The sequence below is a fragment of the Coregonus clupeaformis genome, chromosome 35, assembly GCF_020615455.1.
Source record: "Coregonus clupeaformis isolate EN_2021a chromosome 35, ASM2061545v1, whole genome shotgun sequence".
NCBI lineage: Eukaryota > Metazoa > Chordata > Actinopteri > Salmoniformes > Salmonidae > Coregonus > Coregonus clupeaformis.
In genome coordinates this window covers 5,969,075-5,990,730 of record NC_059226.1, presented here as the reverse complement: position 1 = coordinate 5,990,730, position 21,656 = coordinate 5,969,075, and the positions used below count along the sequence as shown (strand labels likewise).

Here is a 21,656-nt window from a genome sequence, read left to right as displayed (position 1 = left end):
CTGTCAAGTTGGTTGTTGATCATTGCTAGACAGCCATTTTCAAGTCTTGCCATAGATTTTTTTTGCCTGTGCTTAGCTCTATTCTGTTTATTTTTATATTCAACTCCTTACTCATTGCAGATGACAAGCATACTCATAACCTGATGCAGCCACCACCATGCTTGAAAATATGAAGAGTGGTACTCCATGATGTGTTTGCCCCAAACATAACGCTTTGTATTCAGGACATAAAGTTAATCTTAGCCACATTTTTTGCAATAATACTTTTGTGCCTTATTGCATGCAAACAGGATGCATGTTTTGGAATATTTTTGTTCTGTACAGGCTTCCTCCTTTTCACTCTGTCAATTAGGTTAGTTTTGTTGAGTAACTACAATGTTGTTGATCCATCCTCTGTTTTCTCCTATCACAGCCATTAAACTCTAACTGTGTTTTTAGTTTTACCCATCTACCAATAGGTGCCCTTCTTTGTGGTTGAATCTGTGTTTGAAATTCACTGCTCAACTGAGGGATCTTACAGATAATTGTATGTGTGGGGTACAGAGATGAGGTAGTCGTTCAAAAATCATGTTAAACACTTATTGCATACAGAGCAACTTATTATGTTTTGTTAGTCACATTTTTACTCTTGAACTTATTTAGGCTTGCCATAACAAAGGAGTTGAAACTTAAAGTATAGCTTTTCTTTTTTAATTTGTAAAAACATAATTCCACATTGACATTTATGGGGTATTGTGTGTAGGCCAGTGACACAATCTCAATTTAATCCATTTAAAATTCAGGCTCTAACGCAACAAAATGTGGAATAAGTCAAGGGGTGTGAATACTTTCTGAAGGCACTGTAAATGCTAACAAGTTGAAGTGAATATAAACAAATTGCAAGGACAGACATGTCACACCCCAGCTCATAAAGTTGTACAAAAGGTTATCTCAAAAGGTTTGCTGCACGCACAAAACAAATACTAGACAGCTGGGATTTTTGTCCAGGAGGGGATTGATTCTCTGCTGTAAGCAAGAAGATTAGAGAACTTAAGTAAGTTAAAGATATTTAGCTGGCAAACAGAGAATTTTAATTCTAACTTGATCACCTCTTGCGCTGCACAACTGTGGATCGTCAGGTCATACCATGAGACTGGCTCAATCCGCTGCTTTGGGGAACGGCTTCATAATGAAGAAATAATGCAACAGGCGAAAATGAAGAACATGATCTGTTTTATCTATTGAAGGAATACTTTGGGATTTTGGCAATGAGGCCCTTTATCTACTTCCCAGAGTCAGATGAACTCGTGGATACCGTTTTTATGTCTTTGCGTGCAGTTTGAAGGAAGTTGCTAACTAGCGCAATTGCTAGTGTTAGCGCAATGACTAAGTCTATGGGTATCTGCTAGCATACTAGTAGATACCCATAGACTTTCAGTCATAACGCTAGTTAGCACTTGCTCATGAAACTACCCCTAACTTCCTTCATACGTGACACATAAATGGTATCCACGAGTTCATCTGACTCTGGGGAAGTAGATTGCGAAAATCCCCAAGTATCCCTTTTACCCAGTGCGTAAGTTGACTGCAGGTATTTATTGAAAAATAACAACCAAAATGGTGGTATTGAAAACTGTATATACAGTACAGTATACTGCCCAAGCCTACTTGCTAAGGGTTTCTCTCTCAGTAGCACACCGCAACCAGTCCCTGATTTAGTTTGCTGACAGTCACACACACCTTACGTGCAGATGTTGGCAAAACTCATTGTTCTTGGGTGATTGGGTTCTTGTGTCCGTAATCCAGCTCTCATGAATTTACACTACAGTGTTGTCTGCTTGTATCTAATATTGTAGGTCTGGTTTAGTGGATTTCCTCCAACTGTTTTTCTCCTCTCTCCCCAGGCCTCAGTCCGACTGACACCAGCCACCCTGCTCTACGCTGGGAAGTCTCCGGATGGAAACCACGTCCTGGTAACTGACCACTCCTCTGTCCAGTCTTTGGACCATATTGTATGGTTAGTTCTCATCATAATAGGCCTTAGACATGCTTTGTCTGCTGGATTGATGACTGCTTTTAAGGTAACTTAATAAGTGATTCCTCTTATCTATATTTGATAGTGTTCCGTAGAGTAAACTATTGGTCCGATATCTGTTTATTTTCCCCCTATGCTGCTTTAGTAATGTCATCTTGAGCGCTAGCATTTACGTGTAGCACTCTATCACTGGAAATATAATTTGACAAGACTATACTACTCTAAATAACCAGGGTCATATCTGATAATTTTTCTGGTGTAAAACTGGTTTGAGTGGTAGTGAAGTTCAAAGCGCAAGGGGATTCCTTTTTTAGCCTAGTCATTGAGATCACTTTGCCTTGCTCTGTATTGTCTGCGGTGTGTGTCTCACCCTTCCATCCTGTCTGTGTGTGTTTGTAGAGTAGTGCCAAGTACCTGCACAAGGAGTTGCCTGTGCGCATTGCCCACCGTATCAAGGGCTTCCGCAGCCTTCCCTTCATCATTGGCTGCAACCCCACCGTCCTGCAAGTGGTGAGTCCCTTCAGGTTTTTTCTTTGTCTTTCTCTCCCTTTCTCCCCCTTGATGATGGTTTCTCTCTCTTTGCTGCTTCTCTTTGTCAACATGTCTGGTTTACCTTTCTGGTGGTCCTCTGTAGCTCAATTGGTAGAGCATGGCGCTTGAAACGCCAGGGTAGTGGGTTCGATCCCCGGGACCACCCATACGTAAAAATGCACACATGACTGTAAGTCGCTTTGGATAAAAGCGTCTGCTAAATGGCTTATTATTATTATAATATATTATGGTGCAGTAACGGCCCCTTTGCAACTTGCGGGACAAGCCTCTCATTCCAATCATTGTGCTTGTCTGGGAGAGGAGGGCATGTGCTCGACAGGTGTCAGAAACATAATTGAGTCAGTGCCACTGTGCCTATCAAAATAGACTAACCTTGAACAGCCATTAATTGAGAATGGACTTGTTACACGACTCTGCTAGCATTTATTAGCTTAGCTGCAACGCTTAGCTTCCTAAATTCATGAGAAGGGCTTCTTTATCATGTAACAAACAAAACCCCATCTCTCTATGCCTACAGAACTTTAATCAATTCGATTAAGTCATTTGTCTATCAGCATACCCAGAAAGTTCTTCTCCTATAGAGCTAGAGTTGAAAAGACAGGCCATCTGTGACATTGGAGGCTTTCCTTTGTTCTTTAGCTGCCATGTGCAGTGTTATGAAACCTTTTCTACTCCTCCCTTTGGCATCTCTTCTCTCCTCCCTTCCCATGGCCTATTTACTTCACCTGAGCCTCTTGACACTAGATTAACTTTTGCCTAGATTTTTCTCACACAGCACAGAGGTCTTTTGTGCAAATGAAATTGTGCCTGGAATGCACGATCAGTCGTACAAGGGATGTATACCTGTAGGCCTAGTGCTTTCTCAGAATATTCTCCTACCAAAAACACATAACCAGTGATGCACAAATTACTGTACATTCTGTTTTTGTTTTTTTAGACGTGGTAATATTACTAATTCACTCAAACAATTACTTAGGATTTGAGCAGTTGTGCAATTGAGTCATATTGGAAGACTAGGCTATAACCTCTTAAACATCCTCTCTGTTCTTGGAACGTAGGCCAGGACACGTTCGCCCATGGGATGTGTTGTGGCCCACTTATGGTGGCATGGGAGGTTCCTCTTACCTAAGAGTTCTCAGAGGGAATTCTAACCAACACCCACTCTCTGTTTCCCTCTCCTGCAGCATGAGCTCTACATTCGAGCCTACCACGTGTTGTGCGATTTCCCAGTGGTAAGTAGTCAAACAGCCACACTGAGGAGTAGGTTGGGTTGGCCAAGTTCAAGCGCTTGACCCTCAGGGCTTCCATATTTATCTCTGTCCCAGTCTCTGGAACTGGAGAGGCTGTCAGACTGGCCTGACACCTCCAGGCTGACTGTGTTTGTGGAGTGGGTAACAGGTGCACTATCTCGCTTTATTAGCTGGGTGCTCTGCTATATAAACACAGCAAAAAAAGAAACGTCCTCTCACTGTCAACTGCGTTTATTTTCAGCAAACTTAACATGTGTAAATATATGTATGAACATAACAAGATTCAACAACTGAGACATAAACTGAACAAGTTCCACAGACATGTGACTAACAGAAATGGAATCATGTGTCCCTGAAAAAAGGGGGGGTCAAAATCAAAATCAAAAGTAACAGTCAGTATCTGATGTGGCCACCAGCTGCATTAAGTACTGCAGTGCATATCCTCCTCATGGACTGCACCAGATTTGCCAGTTCTTGCTGTGAGATGTTACCCCGCTCTTCCACCAAGGCACGTGCAAGTTCCCGGACATTTCTGGGGGGAATGGCCCTCGCCATCACCCTCCGATCCAACAGGTCCCAGACGTGCTCAATGGGATTGAGATCCGGGCTCTTCGCTGGCCATTGCAGAACACTGACATTCCTGTCTTACAGGAAATCACGCACAGAACTAGCAGTATGGCTGGTGGCATTGTCATGCTGGAGGGTCATGTCAGGATGAGCCTGCAGGAAGGGTACCACATGAGGGAGGAGGATGTCTTCCCTGTAACGCACAGCGTTGAGATTGCCTGTAATGACAACAAGCTCAGTCCGATGATGCTGTGACACACCGCCCCAGACCATGATGGACCCTCCTCCTCCAAATCGATCCCGCTCCACAGTACAGGCCTCGGTGTAACGCTCATTCCTTCGACGATAAACGCAAATCCGACCATCACCCCTGGTGAGACAAAACCGCGACTCGTCAGTGAAGAGCACTTTTTGCCAGTCCTGTCTGGTCCAGCGACGGTGGGTTTGTACCCATAGGCGACGTTGTTGCCGGTGATGTCTGTTGAGGACCTGCCTTACAACAGGCCTACAAGCCCTCAGTCCAGCGCCTCTCAGCCTATTGCGGACAGTCTGAGTGCTGATGGAGGGATTGTGCATTCCTGGTGTAACTCGGGCAGTTGTTGTTGCCATCCTGTACCTGTCCTGCAGGTGTGATGTTCGGATGTACAGATCCTGTGCAGGTGTTGTTACACATGGTCTGCCACTGCAAGGACGATCAGCTGTCCGTCCTGTCTCCCTGTAGCGCTGTCTTAGGTGTCTCACAGGACGGACATTGCAATTTATTGCCCAGGCCTCATCTGCAGTCCTCATGCCTCCTTGCAGCATGCCTAAGGCACGTTCACGCAGATGAGCATGGACCCTGGGCATCTTTCTTTTGGTGTTTTTCAGAGTCAGCAGAAAGGCCTCTTTAGTGTCCTAAGTTTTCATAACTGTGACCTTAATTGCCTACCGTCTGTAAGCTGTTAGTGTCTTAACAACCGTTCCACAGGTGCATGTTCATTAATTTTTTATGGTTCATTGAACAAGCATGGGAAACAGTGTTTAAACCCTTTACAATGAAGATCTGTGAAGTTATTTGGATTTTTACGAATTATCTTTGAAAAACAGGGTCCTGAAAAGGGGAAGTTTTCTTTTTTTGCTGAGTTTATATGACAATGACTTCAAATGAAATCCCAAGTTCAAGAACATTGGGTAACGGTGGCACTCACCTAATGTATTTCTTTGACTGAAAGTATCATTGTTTGGATGAAAATTATAATATTTTGAATTGATGTTTTTATTGTTATTTTTGCAGGAATTGTAACAAATCCAGCTGAGATAATTAAGGAAAAGTTCTAGCTACTTCTAGACTATATCTAGTTATATATATTTTTTAAATGGTTGTATGGGTCTCGAAATGGTTGAAGTGTGGTTAAGAGCGTTGTGCCAGTAACCGAAAGGTCGCTGGTTCTAATCCCCGAGCCGACTAGGTGAAAAATCTGTTGATGTGCCCTTGAGCAAGGCACTTAACCCTAATTGCTCCTGTAAGTCGCTCTGGATAAGAGCATCTGCTAAATGACTAAAATGTAGATCTGTGTGAGTGCCTTCGGAAAGTATTCAGACCCCTTGACTTTTTCCACCTTTTTGTTGCCTTATTCTAAAATTGATTAAATATTTCTTTTAAATCAGCAATCTACAAACAATATCCCATAATGACAAAGTAAAAACAGTTTTTTTGATTTTTTTGCAAATGTATTAAAGATTTTTAAAAACATACCTTATTTACATAAGTATTCAGACGCTTTGCTATGAGACTCGAAATAGAGCTCAGGTGCATCCTGTTTCCATTGATCATCCTTGATGTTTCTACAACTTGATTGGAGTCCACCTGGGATAAATTAAATAGATTGGACATGATTTGGAAAGGCACATACCTGTCTATATAAGGTCCCACAGTTGACAGTGCATGTCAGAGCAAAAACCAAGCCGTGAGGTCGAAATAATTGTCCGTTGAGCTCCGAGACAGGATTCTATCGAGGCACAGATCTGGGGAAGGGTACCAAAAAATGTCTGCAGCATTGAAGGTCCCCAAGAACACAGTGGCCTCCATCATTTTTAAATGGAAGAAGTTTGGAACAACCAAGACCCTTCCTAGAGCTGGCTGCCCGGCCAAACTGAGCAATCGGGGGAGAAGGGCCTTGGTCAGGGAGGTGACCAAGAATCTGATGGTCACTCTGACAGAGCTCCAGAATTCCTCTGTGGAGATGGGAGAACCTTCCAGAAGGACAACCATCTCTGCAGCACTCCACCAATCAGGCCTTTATGGTAGAGTGGCCAGACGGAAGCCACTCCTCTGGAAAAGGCACATGACAGCCCGCTTGGAGTTTGCCAAAAGGCACCTAAAGACTCTACGACCATGAGAAACAAAATTCTCTGGTCTGATGAAACCAAGATTGAACTCTTTGGCCTGAATGCCAAGCATCACGTCTGGAGGAAACCTGGCACCATCCCTACGGTGAAGCATGGTGTTGGCAGCATCATGCTGTGGGGATCTTTTTCAGCCGCAGGGACTGGGAGACTAGTCGGGATCGAGGCAAAGATGAACAGAGCAAAGTACAGAGAGATCCTTGATGAAAACCGGTTCATTTTTTTTAACAGGACAACGACCCTAAGCACACAGCCAAGACAATGCAGGAGTGGCTTCGGGACAAGTCTCAATGTCCTTGAGTGGCCCAGCCAGAGCTTGAGAGGATCTGCTGAGAAGAATGTGAGAAACTCCCCAAATACAGGTGTGTAGACTCGAGGAGACTCGAGGCTGTAATCGCTGCCAAAGATGCTTCAACAATGTACTGAGTAAAGGGTCTGAATACTTATGTAAATGTGATATTTCTGTTTTTTTATTTGTAATAAATCATCAAATGTCTACCAATCTGTTTTTGCTTTGTCATTATGGGGTATTGTGTGTAGATGAGGGGGGGGGAAAACTATGTAATCAATTTTAGAATAAGGCTGTAACGTAACAAAATGTGGAAAAGGTCCAGGGGTCTGAATACTTTAGAAAGTGTTACAGCCTGAATTTAAAATTGATTAAATTGAGATTTTGTTGCTGGCCTACACACAATACCCCATAATGTCAAAGTGGAATTATCTTTTTAGAAATGTTTACAAATTAATTAGAAATCAAAAGCTGAAATGTCTTCAGTCAAGTATTCAACCCCTTTGTTATGGCAAGCCTAAATAAGTTCAGGGGTAAACATTTGTTTAACATCACATAAGTTGCATGTACTCACTTTGTGTTCAATAGTGTTTAACATGATTTTTGAAGGACTACCTCATCTCTGTAAACCAACATACAATTATCTGAAAGTATGAGCAGTGAATTTCAAACACAGATTCAACCACAAAGACCAGGGAGGTTGTCCAATTCCTCACAAAGAAAGGCCCCTATTGGTAGATGGGTAAACCCCAAAAAAAAGCAGACATTGAATATCCCTTTGAGCATGGTGAAGTCATTAATTACACTTTGGATGGTGTATCGATACACCCAGTCACTACAAAGATACAGGCGTCCTTCCTAACTCCATTGCCGGAGAGTAAGGAAACCGCTCAGGAATTTCACCTAGAGGCCAATGGTGATTTTCAAACAGTTACAAAGTTTAATGGCTGTGATGGGCTAAAACTGAGGATGGATCAACGGCATTGTAGTTACTCCACAATACTAATCTAAATGAAACCGCGAAAAGAAGGAAGCCTATACAGAAAAAAAAAATATATTCCAAAACATTCATCCTGTTTGCAATAAGGCACTAAAGTAAAACTGCAAAAAATGTGGCAACGAAGTGAACTTTGTCCTGAATACAAAGCGTTATGTTTGGGGCGAATACAACATCAATGAGTACCACTCTATATATATTTTTAAGCATGGTGGTGGCTGCATCATGTTATGGGTATGCTTATCATCGGCAAGGAATAGGGAGTTTTTTTTGGGGGGGGGGTGGTAAAAAGAAAAGGAATAGAGCTAAGCACAGGCAAAGTCCTAGGGGGAAAATCTGGTTTTGTGCTTTTCAACAGACACTGGGAGACGAATTCACCTTTCAGCAGGACCATAACCTAAAACACAAGGCCAAATATCCACTGGAGTTGCTTACCAAGCTGACATTGAATTTTCCTGAGTGGCCGAGTTACAGTTTTGGCTTAAATCTATGGCAAGACTTGAAAATGTAGTAAAATGTAAATTGTTATGTAAATGAGATCTTTCTGTTTCATTAAATGTTCAAAACATGTTTTATCTTTGTCATTATTGGGTATTGTGTGTAGATGGGTGAATACTTTCCAAAGGCACTGTGTGTGCGTAATAGATAAACAGTTGATTCAAGCCACTTCTGCAAAGTATATTTTATCCTAGTGGAGAAATTGACCAATTCATCTGACCGGAATAAGAATGGAATTCATCCCAGCTCTGATTTTGATAATGGTCAAATTCGAATGGATTTCACTCTGCGTCGTCTGTTTCTCAGATCAAGGACCAGGAGATGGAAGCTCGCTACAGTAAGCTGGTGCAGCAGCTCCTGGATGACCACAAGGATGTGGTCACTCTGCTGGCCGAAGGCTTCAGAGAGTGTCGGCGACACATTCAGGTAATGGCCATGTACGTAGTGCATATAACGTCAGCTGATTTCAAGTCATTGACTTTCCACTTGAACAGCTGTTTTATAGTCTTGCTGCTGCCAGTTAAATGGAATCCAACTTGAGGTTGTAGATCTTTATATAAATTGGTTATAAGTTGGTTGTTGGAACTCTTTGTTTTGTAATGTGACCGTAGGATTGACAGAATGGTGTAATGAATACCTGGCCTTAAGAATGTTTTTATTGATGTTCCAGGATGAGACCCTTGTCCGTAACTTCCTGGACACCACCCTCACCTCCCGCCTGGGGATCCGGATGTTGGCCACACACCACCTTGCCCTGCATGAAGAAAATGTATGTCTCTCATCGACCTTCTAGTCATTAATTGCTAATAGACTGAGAAAAGGAACACGCGTGGTATTATTACAGGGCAGTATTATAATTTGAAGAGGGAAAGCACACTCAGAGAACTCATTTATTTTCACACTAAACGTGCCCACCAGCACATGAACTCAACGTTTCAGCCTGGAGCCTTTGACCAGGGTGTTCTTCTCAAAATATACTGCTTGCCTTGCAAACACATACTTTTAGTTTGGATTATAAGTATTACAAGAAACATCTGATTCATTTATTTGTGCATTAGTATCGTTTCCTGGGTGCTCTCCAAATATATCTATAGACACTCTAGCATACACTAACATGAACACTAGCCCACCAGTGCAGTGAAATGCGGTGTCACTCCCGATTAACAGATTCCAGATCTTGCACCACTCATGCGAGCTAAAAGAAAAACAAAACACGTGAGATGGACAAAACCATTATTATCGGTGCAGTCTGCTGGCCCCATGACTTTTACTAGAGCCCAGTGTGTATCCTTATATTAACCACTGATGTGCTGTATGCACATCGTAATTGAATGCCTGCCTCGGACCAGAACAGCTAAGTGTGTCATTACATGCTTTTTTTTGCCCTCCCGCGTCACTTTATTCACAGAAGATCTCTGCTAAATATAGAATTGTATGGTTTATCCATCTCTCTGTGACTGCCGATAACTTCAGAACAAAGTTGACTACGACTACAAAGTTGCCATTTTCTCTGCAATTGATACAAACAAGCGATGTATAAAAAGATGCTTCAAATGAATACCGAGATGACTGCGTTAAAATATAAGCAGTAGGCTATTGGCTTATGTTAATCATATTGAAATGCATTTCATGTTCAATCTAGTTCTATTTTGGAACTTGTAGGCTACCGTCTGTAATTTGTGTCAATATATTACATGATGTGTAGCCTAACGGGCGCAATGATGTGCCAAATCTGCGATTTAGTGCATTATTGGGTAAGCATTAGAATAAGCCACCTCAATATTTGCAGCTGTAGGTGGTAATATCTCTCTAGGACAGGGATCATCAATTAGATTCAGCCACGGGCAGATTCTTTTTTTATAGCGGCTGGTCAGGGGGGTGGAAAATAATTACAAATAATTTGTAGACTGCAAATTGATCGCAAGAAGCCCAAACAGATATAACATTTGACTAAAACATAATCATTTCAAACATCTATGTGTGTGAATACTTTGGAATAGATTTCCTAAATTAAAAGCACTTGGAGATGATTTTCTGGTGTTTTTAGTCTTCTGTCCGATACATAAAAATAAAGAAAATCACCCGGGGGCCAAATTCGGGCTGCCAGTTGGGGAACCCTGCTCTAGGAGCCGATGCTTCGTCAGTATTGTGAAATAATGTAAAGGTAAGATTTGAATGGAGAAAGCTGATCCGAGAGCAGCGCTCCCTTTCGATCCTGTCAGTATCGACACATGCTCCAATGACACACTTAGAGACCGTTCTCTCTGCATGGTGTTTTGTGAAATTTATGTTACATCTTCGGCCATTGTAGGAAAGATGCATCTTTAAAACACTAGTAAGCCTAAGTTCCAGTGTGAGTGCCCCATTGGGCCTCAGAATATTTTCATATGATCCAGTTATAGGATCTATGTATAATGTTTTGGTGGTCAGGATGATGAAGCATGTTTGCCAGGTCTGGAGACTGTGTTAGTTAGCCGCTAGTACCTGATACCTCGCCAAGAGTTATGGTTTTGTTGTCCAACAACACTTAGACCTAAATCACTCACACTATTTGTTATCAAATCCTTTGACGGCTGGTTTCTTTCTGAAACATGTTTTGTGAGATTACTTGCCCTATGGGTCCTAAGTAGTAAATTCTGACTAAGATTACATTGACTCTTAACAAATTGGGCAAACTATCCTCTGTTTAGCATGTCAGTAATAAAGCTTTTGCTTCTCCTCTTATATACCTTTCATCACTCTATGCAGCCTGATTTTGTGGGCATCATCTGCAGGAGACTTTCCCCCAAAAAGATCATTGAGAAATGGGTTGATTTTGCAAGGTGAGTGGTGGTTTGTTACCTTTTATATATTGTTGGTTTAGAATAATCTCACACTACTTCTGTATTAGACCGCAGGTCACACTCTGCCTTCTATTTGCCCCTACTTTTCTGTGATAAGCTGATAGAGCTCATGTACAGACTTGTCACAGGGCCTGCCATTGTGGACTGTATATGGGCCTTTGTTCCACCTTATCCATTAACAATTGTGTCAAAAGTAGCAAATACAACAAGTAAAAGCAGATTTTGATTACATTTTAGTAGGGGACTGTACACAGTGTACAAAACATTAGGAACACCTTCCTAATATTGAGTTGAACAGCCTCAATTCGTCAGGCATGGACTCTACAAGGTGTCAAAAGCATGCCACAGGGATGCTGGCCCATGTTGACTCCAATACTTCCCACAGTTGTGTCAAGTTGGGTGGTGGACCATTTTTGATACACACGGGAAACTGTTGAGCGTGAAAAACCCAGCCAAGTTGCAGTTCTTGACACAAACCAGTGAGCCTGGCACCTACTACCATGCCCCGTTCAAAGGCACTTAAATATTTTGTCTTGCCTATTCACCCTCTGAATGGCACACATACAATCAATGTCTCAAGGCTTAAAAACCCTTCTTTAGACCCCAATAGAATTCTAGAATGCTGCTGTAGATTACTGAGAATTTAAGATCAAGCTAATTTTGGCACACATTTCAAACAGACAGCTCAAAAACTAAGGACAAGTTAACTTAATTTTAAAGCGCACAGCCTTTACTTTAATATGACGTTCATGTCAATAGGAATAACACTCATTTTGTCTTCATTGTGTGAAGACACTCACTATAAAAAAAAAACTAACACTCAACCCAACAAAAAACCCTAGAGTATTGAAATTATAGTACATTTGACTAAATTACCCACTTAAAGTACCAAGTGTAATCTATTATCTTATAAATATTTGTACATAAATAAATAAAATTATTTTGATGGATATTTTTTAGTGGACTATGAGAAAACTGGGGTAATCACGAACAGAGTTAGAATTCTTTGTTGCTGGGCCAGGAACTCAATTGGGTCATTTCACTGTGTGTGTGTGTGTGTGTGTGGGTGTGGGTAAAGTGGGAATCTGACCTAGGGTCGAATTGCTCGCTCTTACTTAAATCCATGGCTGTCCTACTTTATGAAAGACTGAAACCAGATTGTGGCCTTTTACTTTGTCTCTCCTTGGCTATCTTCTTGATTGATTACAGCATGATGCGGTGGGGTTTTGTGTATGTTTGAAAGATTTAAGTATGGACCTGTCATGTCCAACAATCAGTCTTCAGGTCAAGCCCGGGAGAGCCGGGGTTGAACAGAGTTTAAACTAAACATGAGTGTTTTTGCAAGATAAGGGATTGATTGTATTACTATTGATTCTGAACTGAATGAAAGTCGAATTTAGCCGCCATCACAGACAAAGGAAGTGGGCGGAGCAATAAAGAGCGGGAAACTGAAGAGGGAGGGGTTTTGCGCTAGAAGGGATGAGAATGGGACTATATAGAGGGGGAGCAAAAAGAGAGAGGGGCCCTAATCTGCAGATTAGCCTGATTTAGTTGAAATTGTAATAAAGTCATTCTTGATTCTACAGAAGCTTTGAAAGAACTTTGATTTTTAATAAAGTATAGTGATTATTTTCCACAATATAATCCAAAATGTGACCAGAGGACAATATTCAGGAAGTATTTCAAAACCCACACAAAGTAGGCTATTTGACAACGATTCTTACTTCTGTAACAATGTGAACATTTAAACAACTATTCAGACTATTTCAAAATGTAGGTAACCTCTCAATAAGATTTAGTACAGACCAGGCCTGACACAATGTAGAAATAGTAGCCTACTTTGACAACAATTCAGTGAACGCAACAAGTATTAGATAGAGAGAAGATACAAAACACAACTGTTCAAAGACAATAAAAGATTTGTAGGACAAATTCATATTTCACGCTGTCACTTTAGTGTTTGCATTTAGCCTACAACATGTCATGGAACTTCTGCAAAGTGGCACGTAACACATAGAGCACCCAAAGGGGTTTCTACTCATCTCCCACTCTTTGCTCAGCTTCCACTCCCGATGCACACCACACACCCTCTCTTGTGCCCTTCAAACTTAACCTGTTTTCAAATGATTTCCGACTCGGTCCACACACCCTGGTGCCACGCTCTTTGCTCCCCTTTTCCTGCCACTGTAGCCGTATCACAAAGTGAATGCACAAACTGCATTTTGAATGCCCCCAGCGCCTACTGTTTCTAGGAAGGGGACTTTGCAGGGTCCCCCACACAATGTACGCATTTATGATGGCAATGTTGAGCATCCCCCAAAACACATACTTCCACCGTTTTCTGCCTGTGCGTCCAACATTGTAATAGCTCCTCAGTTGTTCAAGCTGGTCAACCCCGCCCATTTTCTTGTTGTAATCCATTACATGCTCTGGAACATAAGTTCCTACCATTTTTAAAAACAACTCCAAAACCCCTGCCACTGTCACTTTAGGCCCAGGCTGTGTGGTACAAGGGTGAATGGTGGGACTTAGGGCAGACACACGCCACGGAAACGTAGGTTCCCCTCTCGGGTGTGCTCTTCCTCTACTTCGTGCTCTCCCTCATGTTCCTCTCCTTCCACTCTTTTCTCCCTCTTCACTCTGCTCTTCCTCTCTCCTCCTCTTCACTCTCCCTCCACTCTCCTCGCTCCAGATCTCTATCCCTCCAATCTTCTCTAACTCCTATTCCTCCCTGCCTTTTTGCTGCTGATCCCCGAATCGCCACATCACTTCCTTCACTTTCACTGACCTAGAGGAACAGCGTAACACAGGGAGAGGGGCAACAAATAGGATACAATTATAGTCAGGAACATAATCTCTCTCCCTCTCACACTGTCTCTTCCTTCCTCTCTTTTTCTCAACCATACACATACTCTCTTCCTAATAAGTGGTTTCCATAATAAATTGTGTGATAGTTACACGCCTCCAATTCCTATCTCGCTTTCTTTCCCTTTATTTTCTTTAAAAAATATATCAACTCTTGCCTGACAGACTAACTACAGAGGTCGCCAATGTTAGCTGGTTAGATTCGAAGCTGGGACAGTTTCCAAATGAATTGCATTGGTAGAAACAGGACAAAACAAGCAACTTGTTTGCTGGCTATGTAAACAAATATCCAACTCATCATGTGATCTTCACTGCGCAGGCATCTATACTGAACAAAAATATAAACGCAACATGTAAAGTGTTGATCCCATGTTTCATGAGCTGAATTAAGAGCCCAGAAATGTTCTATATGCACAAAAAGCTTTTCTCAAATTTTGTGCACAAATTTGTTTACATCCCTGTTGGTGAGCATTTCTCCTTTGCCAAGTTAATCCATCCACCTGACAGGTGTGTCATATCAAGAAGCTGATTGAACAGCATGATCATTACACAGGTGCACCTTGTGCTGGGACAATAAAAGGCCACTCTAAAATGTGCAGTTTTGTCACACAACACAATGCCACAGATGTCTCAAGTTTTGATGGATTGTGCAATTGACATGCTGACTGCAGGAATGTCCACCAGAGCTGTTGCCAGAGAATTTAATGTTAATTTCTCTACCATAAAACGTTGTTTTAGTGAATTTGGCAGTACGTCCAACCGGCCTGACAAGCGCAGACCACGTGTAACCACGCCAACCCAGGACCTCCACATCCGGCTTCTTCACCTGCGGGATCATCTGAGACCAGCCACCCGGACAGCTGATGACACTGAGGAGTATTTCTGTCTGTAATAAAGCCCTTTTGTGGGGAAAAACTCATTCTGATTGGCTGGGTCTGGCTCCCAGGTCGGTGGGCCTATGCCCTCCCAGGCTGCGCCCCTGCCCAGTCATTTGAAATCCATAGGCTAGGACCTAATGAATTTATTTAAGTTGACTGATTTCATTATATGAACTAACTCAGTAAAATCGTTAATTGTTGCATTTATTTTTGTTTAGTATACTACCAGAACACGACAGCTAAGGTGTCAAATAATAGGAAAACGAGGCAATGTATAGCCTATGGATATCTGTACGTAGCAAACATGAAACACAGAAATTACTCTAGCCTTCATTTCTGTAGCTGGTTGTCTGAATGGCTAGCTAGTGAAAGTGACAGCTGAGGTTGACTCTTTGAGCACTGGCCAAATATTTTTGAGCTACACACAACTTTTCTTGCCTGACAGACTAATGGTTAGCTAGCTAGCTATAGCAAGCAGCTTGGGCCGTTTCCATATGAATTACATCGGTAGAAACAAAACAACCAACTAGTTAGCTGACTATATACAGCTAAACACTGCAACTATTTCCATGAGAGTGAGAGCAATCATTCGAGCTCCACTGCTGATGTGCTCGCCTTTACCAACCAAGTTATCATGACATGACAGGATTTGCTAATCTGTGAGCTATTCCCTAAGTTTCACAGCATCAAACATCAACAACACCAAACATATAAACTCAGCTGTCTTTCAAAGATAATTCGTAAAAATCCAAATAACTTCACAGATCTTCTTCATTGTAAAGGGTTTAAACACTGTTTCCCATGCTTGTTCAATGAACCATAAACAATTAATGAACATGCACCTGTGGAACGGTCGTTAAGACACTAACAGCTTACAGACGGTAGGCAATTAAGGTCACAGTTATGAAAACTTAGGACACTAAAGAGGCCTTTCTACTGACTCTGAAAAACACCAAAAGAAAGATGCCCAGGGTCCCTGCTCATCTGCGTGAACGTGCCTTAGGCATGCTGCAAGGAGGCATGAGGACTGCAGATGTCGCCAGGGCAATAAATTGCAATGTCTGTACTGTGAGATGCCTGAGACAGGACGGACAGCTGATCGTCCTCGCAGTGGCAGACCACGTGTAACAACACCTGCCCAGGATCGGTACATCTGAACATCACACCTGCGGGACATATACAGGATGGCAACAACTGCCCGAGTAACACCAGGAACGCACAATCCCTCCATCAGTGCTCAGACTGTCCGCAATAGGCTGAGAGAGGTTGGACTGAGGGCTTGTAGGCCTGTTGTAAGGCAGGTCCTCACCAGACATCACCGGCAACAACGTCGCCTATGGGCACAAACCCACCGTCGCTGGAACAGACAGGACTGTCAAAATGTGCTCTTCACTGACGAGTCGCGGTTTTGTCTCACCAGGGGTGATGGTCGGATTCGCGTTTAGTGTCGAAGGAATGAGCGTTACACCGAGGCCTGTACTCTGGAGCGGGATCGATTTGGAGGTGGAGGGTCCGTCATGGTCTGGGGCGGTGTGTCACAGCATCATCGGGCTGAGCCTATTGTCATTGCAGGCAATCTCAACGCTGTGCGTTACAGGGAAGACATCCTCCTCCCTCATGTGGTACCCTTCCTGCAGGCTCATCCTGACATGACCCTCCAGCATGACAATGCCACCAACCGTACTGCTCGTTCTGTGCGTGATTTCCTGTAAGACAGGAATGTCAGTGTTCTGCCATGGCCATCGACGTGCCCGGATCTCAATCCCATTGAGCACGTCTGGGACCTGTTGGATCGGAGGGTGAGGGCTAGGGCCATTCCCCCCCAGAAATGTCCGGGAACTTGCACGTGCCTTGGTGGAAGAGCGGGGTAACATCTCACAGCAAGAACTGCCAAATCTGGTGCAGTCCATGAGGAGATCCACTGCAGTACTTAACGCAGCTGGTGGCCACACCATATACTGACTGTTACTTTTGGTTTTGACCCCCCCCTTTGTTCAGGGACACATTATTCCATTTCTGTTAGTCACATGTCTGTGGAACTTGTTCAGTTTATGTCTCAGTTGTTGAATCTTGTTATGTTCATACAAATATTTACACATGCAAAGTTTGCTGAAAATAAACGCAGTTGACAGTGAGAGGACGTTTTTTGTTTTGCTGAGTTTATATCTGCTGTTTACTTATTTCACTCACCTTGACATCATCGCTTTTCAAAGTGCAAGGACGTGTGTGAATCCGTATCACCAATCAACATAGATAAAGACTCTTTCACAGTGAAAAGTAATGTCTGCTTTGGCGCTGTCATTTTGTGTAATTACGTTTTTGTAAACATTGAAAAGTGATGACAGCATACCCTGTTTCTGGTTGATAACCGCCACACGAATACGACAACAGGTTGTTAGCAAGTTCATTTTGCGGTATTGACACAGATATTGTTAGAAAAACAAGGCCTTTCGTGGGTGCTATAGTAATTTAAAGAAAGGCTGTTGACGGCCGCTATGGGTTCTAAAGGGTTTTAACCTGTCTCCTCCCCTTCCTCTACACTGATTTGAAGTGGATTTAACAAGTGGCATCAATAAGGAATCATAGCTTTCACCTGGTCAGTCTGTCATGGAAAGAGCAGGTGTTCCTAATGTTTTGTACACTCAGTGTATATAGGGTGTAGTGCTGAGTGATTTAACTGACATTTCGGTTATTTTTCGTTTTTTACAGACGTCGGTTAAATTATTTGAAATCCATTTAGTTTTTTAGTTTTTTCTGTGAGCTCCAATCACCGTTTCTCTAAAAGATAAATCGGATCAAGACCGAACTGTGCGATGTAGTTTTAGTTTCCAACAGGCCAATATTCTATTTAGTTTAGTGTGGAAAAATGTGGTAATTCTCTACAATGACCATAATCCATTGCGCGCCCGCCTTCTTGTCCGGTCTGTGTGGAGCAGACACGCAGACATGGATACTGAGAGAAGAGTGCGCGCGCGCGCGCGATCGAGAGTGATAAAAAGCAGTTGCTTCAAGGTATCTCTACCTGAAAAATGCATGATCTAATGGATTTGATAGTTGGTATTCAGCCGTCACAAAAGTATGCCTTATTTATTTTGAGGAACTACTAAAATAGTGATTTTGTCAGACCGCATAGGCAGCAGCTCTATAGAGATTAGATGATTACTTGGAATTAAATAATAAAAAAAAATCCAGAAAATCACATTGTATGATTTTTAAGTAATGAATTTGCATTTTATTGCATAACATAAGTATTTGATACATCAGAAAAGCAGAACTTAATATTTGGTACAGAAACCTTTGTTTGCAATTACAGAGATCATACGTTTCCTGTAGGTCTTGACCAGGTTTGCACACACTGCAGCAGGGATTTTGGCCCACTCCTCCATACAGACCTTCTCCAGATCCTTCAGTTTTCGGAGCTGTCGCTGGGCAATACGGACTTTCAGCTCCCTCCAAAGATTTTCTATTGGGTTCAGGTCTGGAGACTGGCTAGGCCACTCCAGGACCTTGAGATGCTTCTTACGGAGCCACTCCTTAGTTTCCCTGGCTGTGTATTTCGGGTCGTTGTCTTGCTGGAAGACCCAGCCACGACCCATCTTCAATGCTCTTACTGAGGGAAGGAGGTTGTTGGCCAAGATCTCGCGATACATGGCCCCATCCATCCTCCCCTCAATACGGTGCAGTCGTCCTGTCCCCTTTGCAGAAAAGCATCCCCAAAGAATGATGTTTCCACCTCCATGCTTCACGGTTGGGATGGTGTTCTTGGGGTTGTACTCATCCTTCTTCCTCCAAACACGGTGAGTGGAGTTTAGACCAAAAAGCTATATTTTTGTCTCATCAGACCACATGACCTTCTCCCATTCCTCCTCTGGATCATCCAGATGGTCATTAGCAAACTTCAGACGGGCCTGGACATGCGCTGGCTTGAGCAGGGGGACCTTGCGTGCGCTGCAGGATTTTAATCCATGACGGCGTAGTGTGTTACTAATGGTTTTCTTTGAGACTGTGGTCCCAGCTCTCTTCAGGTCATTGACCAGGTCCTGCCGTGTAGTTCTGGGCTGATCCCTCATCTTCCTCATGATCATTGATGCCCCACGAGGTGAGATCTTGCATGGAGCCCCAGACCGAGGGTGATTGACCATCATCTTGAACTTCTTCCATTTTCTAATAATTGTGCCAACAGTTGTTGCCTTCTCACCAAGCTGCTTGCCTATTGTCCTGTAGCCCATCCCAGCCTTGTGCAGGTCTACAATTTTATCCCTGATGTCCTTACACAGCTCTCTGGTCTTGGCCATTGTGTAGAGGTTGGAGTCTGTTTGATTGAGTGTGTGGACAGGTATCTTTTATACAGGTAACGAGTTCAAACAGGTGCAGTTAATACAGGTAATGAGTGGAGAACAGGAGGGCTTCTTAAAGAAAAACTAACAGGCCTGTGAGAGACGGAATTCTTATTGGTTGGTAGGTGATCAAATACTTATGTCATGCAATAAAATGCAAATTAATTACTTAAAAATCATACAATGTGATTTTCTGGATTTTTGTTTTAGATTCCGTCTCTCACAGTTGAAGTGTACCTATGATAAAAATGACAGACCTCTACATGCTTTGTAAGTAGGAAAACCTGCTAAATCGGCAGTGTATCAAATACTTGTTCTCCCCACTGTAAGTAACAACTGAAATATTTTAGTCACTACCATCATGGGACTTTTATTAATTGCTTTATTCTGTGTTACAGCATTCAACCCACATAATGCATAGTGCATTTAATGTAAAACATTTTGATCAAAAATCGTTAAAAAAATTAAAGGCAGACAAATGTATATTAAGCCCCACAATCAAGCAATGATAAATATATACTGTATAGTGGGGAAAGACAGACTGGCAGTTATATTGTTAAGATCTAGGCTGTAACCACTGTTTTCCACTGGCTCTGTATGAGGGTCTTCTCAAGTTCATAGTAATAACCACAGTTCTGTGTGGCACAATGCAACATACACAAATATAGCGTGTCCACTCACACAGGCAAGCACAAGCCTCTATGTGCAGTTCCTTCTGTCTGTCTCTTAAATAAATAAATACATATTCAATTTAAGTGCTTTATTGGCATGGGAAACGTATGTTAACATTGCCAAAGCAAGTGAAGTAGATAGTAAACAATAATATATTTACAGTAAACATTACACTCAAGTTCCAAAATAATAGACATTTCAAATGTCATTGTCTATATACAGTGTTGTAACAATGTGCAAATAGTTAAAGTACAAATGGGAAAATAAATAAACATAAATATGGGTTGTATTTACAGTGGTGTTTGTTCTTCACTGTTGTTGCCCTTTTCTTGTGGCAACAGGTCACAAATCTTGCTGCTGTGATGGCACACTGTGGTATTTCACTCAGTAGATAAGGGAGTTTATCAAAATTGGGGTTGTTTTCGAATTCTTTGTGGATCTCTGTAATCTGAGGGAAATATGTGTCTCTAATATGGTCATACATTTGGTAGATTAGGAAGTGCAGCTCAGTTTCCACCTCATTTTGTGGGCAGTGTGCACATAACCAGTCTTCTCTTGAGAGCCAGGTCTGCCTACGGCGGCCTTTCTCAATAGCAAGGCTATGCTCACTGAGCCTGTACATAGTCAACGCTTTCCTTAAGTTTGGGTCTGTCACAGTGGTCAGGTATTCTGCCACTGTGTACTCTCTGTTTAGGGCCAAATAGCATTCAACAATGGTTTGCTCAGTTTTTTTGTAAATTCTTTCCAATGTGTCAAGTAATTCTCTTTTTGTTTTCTCATGATTTGGTTGGGTCTAATTGTGTTGTTGTCCTGGGACTCTGTGGGGTCCGTTTGTGTTTGTGAACAGAGCCCCAGGACCAGCTTACTTACGGGACTCTTCTCCAAGTTAATATCTCTGTAGGTGATGGCTTTGTTATGGAAGGTTTGGGAATCACTTCCTTTTAAGTGTTTTATAGAATTTAACGGCTCTTTTCTGGATTTTGATAATTAGCGGGTATCGGCCTAATTCTGATCTGCATGCATTATTTTGTGTTTTTCGTTGTACACAGGATATTTTTGCAGAATTCTGCATGCAGTCTCTCAATTTGGTCTTTGTCACATTTTGTGAATTCTTGGTTGGTGAGCGGACCCCAGACCTCACAACCATAAAGGGTCTCTCTCAACCTCTCTCTACCTCTCTCTCTCTACCTTTCTCTCTACCCCTCTCGCTCTACCTCTACCTCTCTCTGTACCTCTCTCTACCTCTCTCTACCTCTCTCTCGACCTCTACCTCTCTCTACCTTTCTCTCTACCTCTCTCGCTCTCTCTCTACCTCTCTGTACCTCTTTCTCTACCGCTACCCCTCTCTCTGTACCTCTCTACCTCTCTCTACCTCTCTCTGTACCTTTCTCTACCTCTCTCTGTACATTTCTCTCTACCTCTTTCCAGCCGATTGATGAGAAATGTTTTATTTAATCAATTTTAGAATAAGGCTGTAACGTAACAAAAGGTGAAGGGGTCTGAATACTT

The 21,656-nt window shown here is 42.4% G+C and overlaps 1 protein-coding gene across 1 annotated transcript in view; it reads left to right on the top strand.

Annotated features, from left to right (window-relative positions):
* LOC121550854 (3-methyl-2-oxobutanoate dehydrogenase [lipoamide] kinase, mitochondrial-like) overlaps positions 1–21,656 on the top strand; it is a 44,692-nt gene that overhangs the window by 11,656 nt on the left and 11,380 nt on the right. The window contains exons 2-7 of the mRNA XM_041863244.1: positions 1,884–1,952; positions 2,414–2,524; positions 3,751–3,798; positions 8,859–8,978; positions 9,223–9,321; positions 11,301–11,374. Coding sequence (XP_041719178.1) covers positions 1,884–1,952; positions 2,414–2,524; positions 3,751–3,798; positions 8,859–8,978; positions 9,223–9,321; positions 11,301–11,374 — 521 coding nt within the window. The remainder of the gene's footprint in view (positions 1–1,883; positions 1,953–2,413; positions 2,525–3,750; positions 3,799–8,858; positions 8,979–9,222; positions 9,322–11,300; positions 11,375–21,656) is intronic.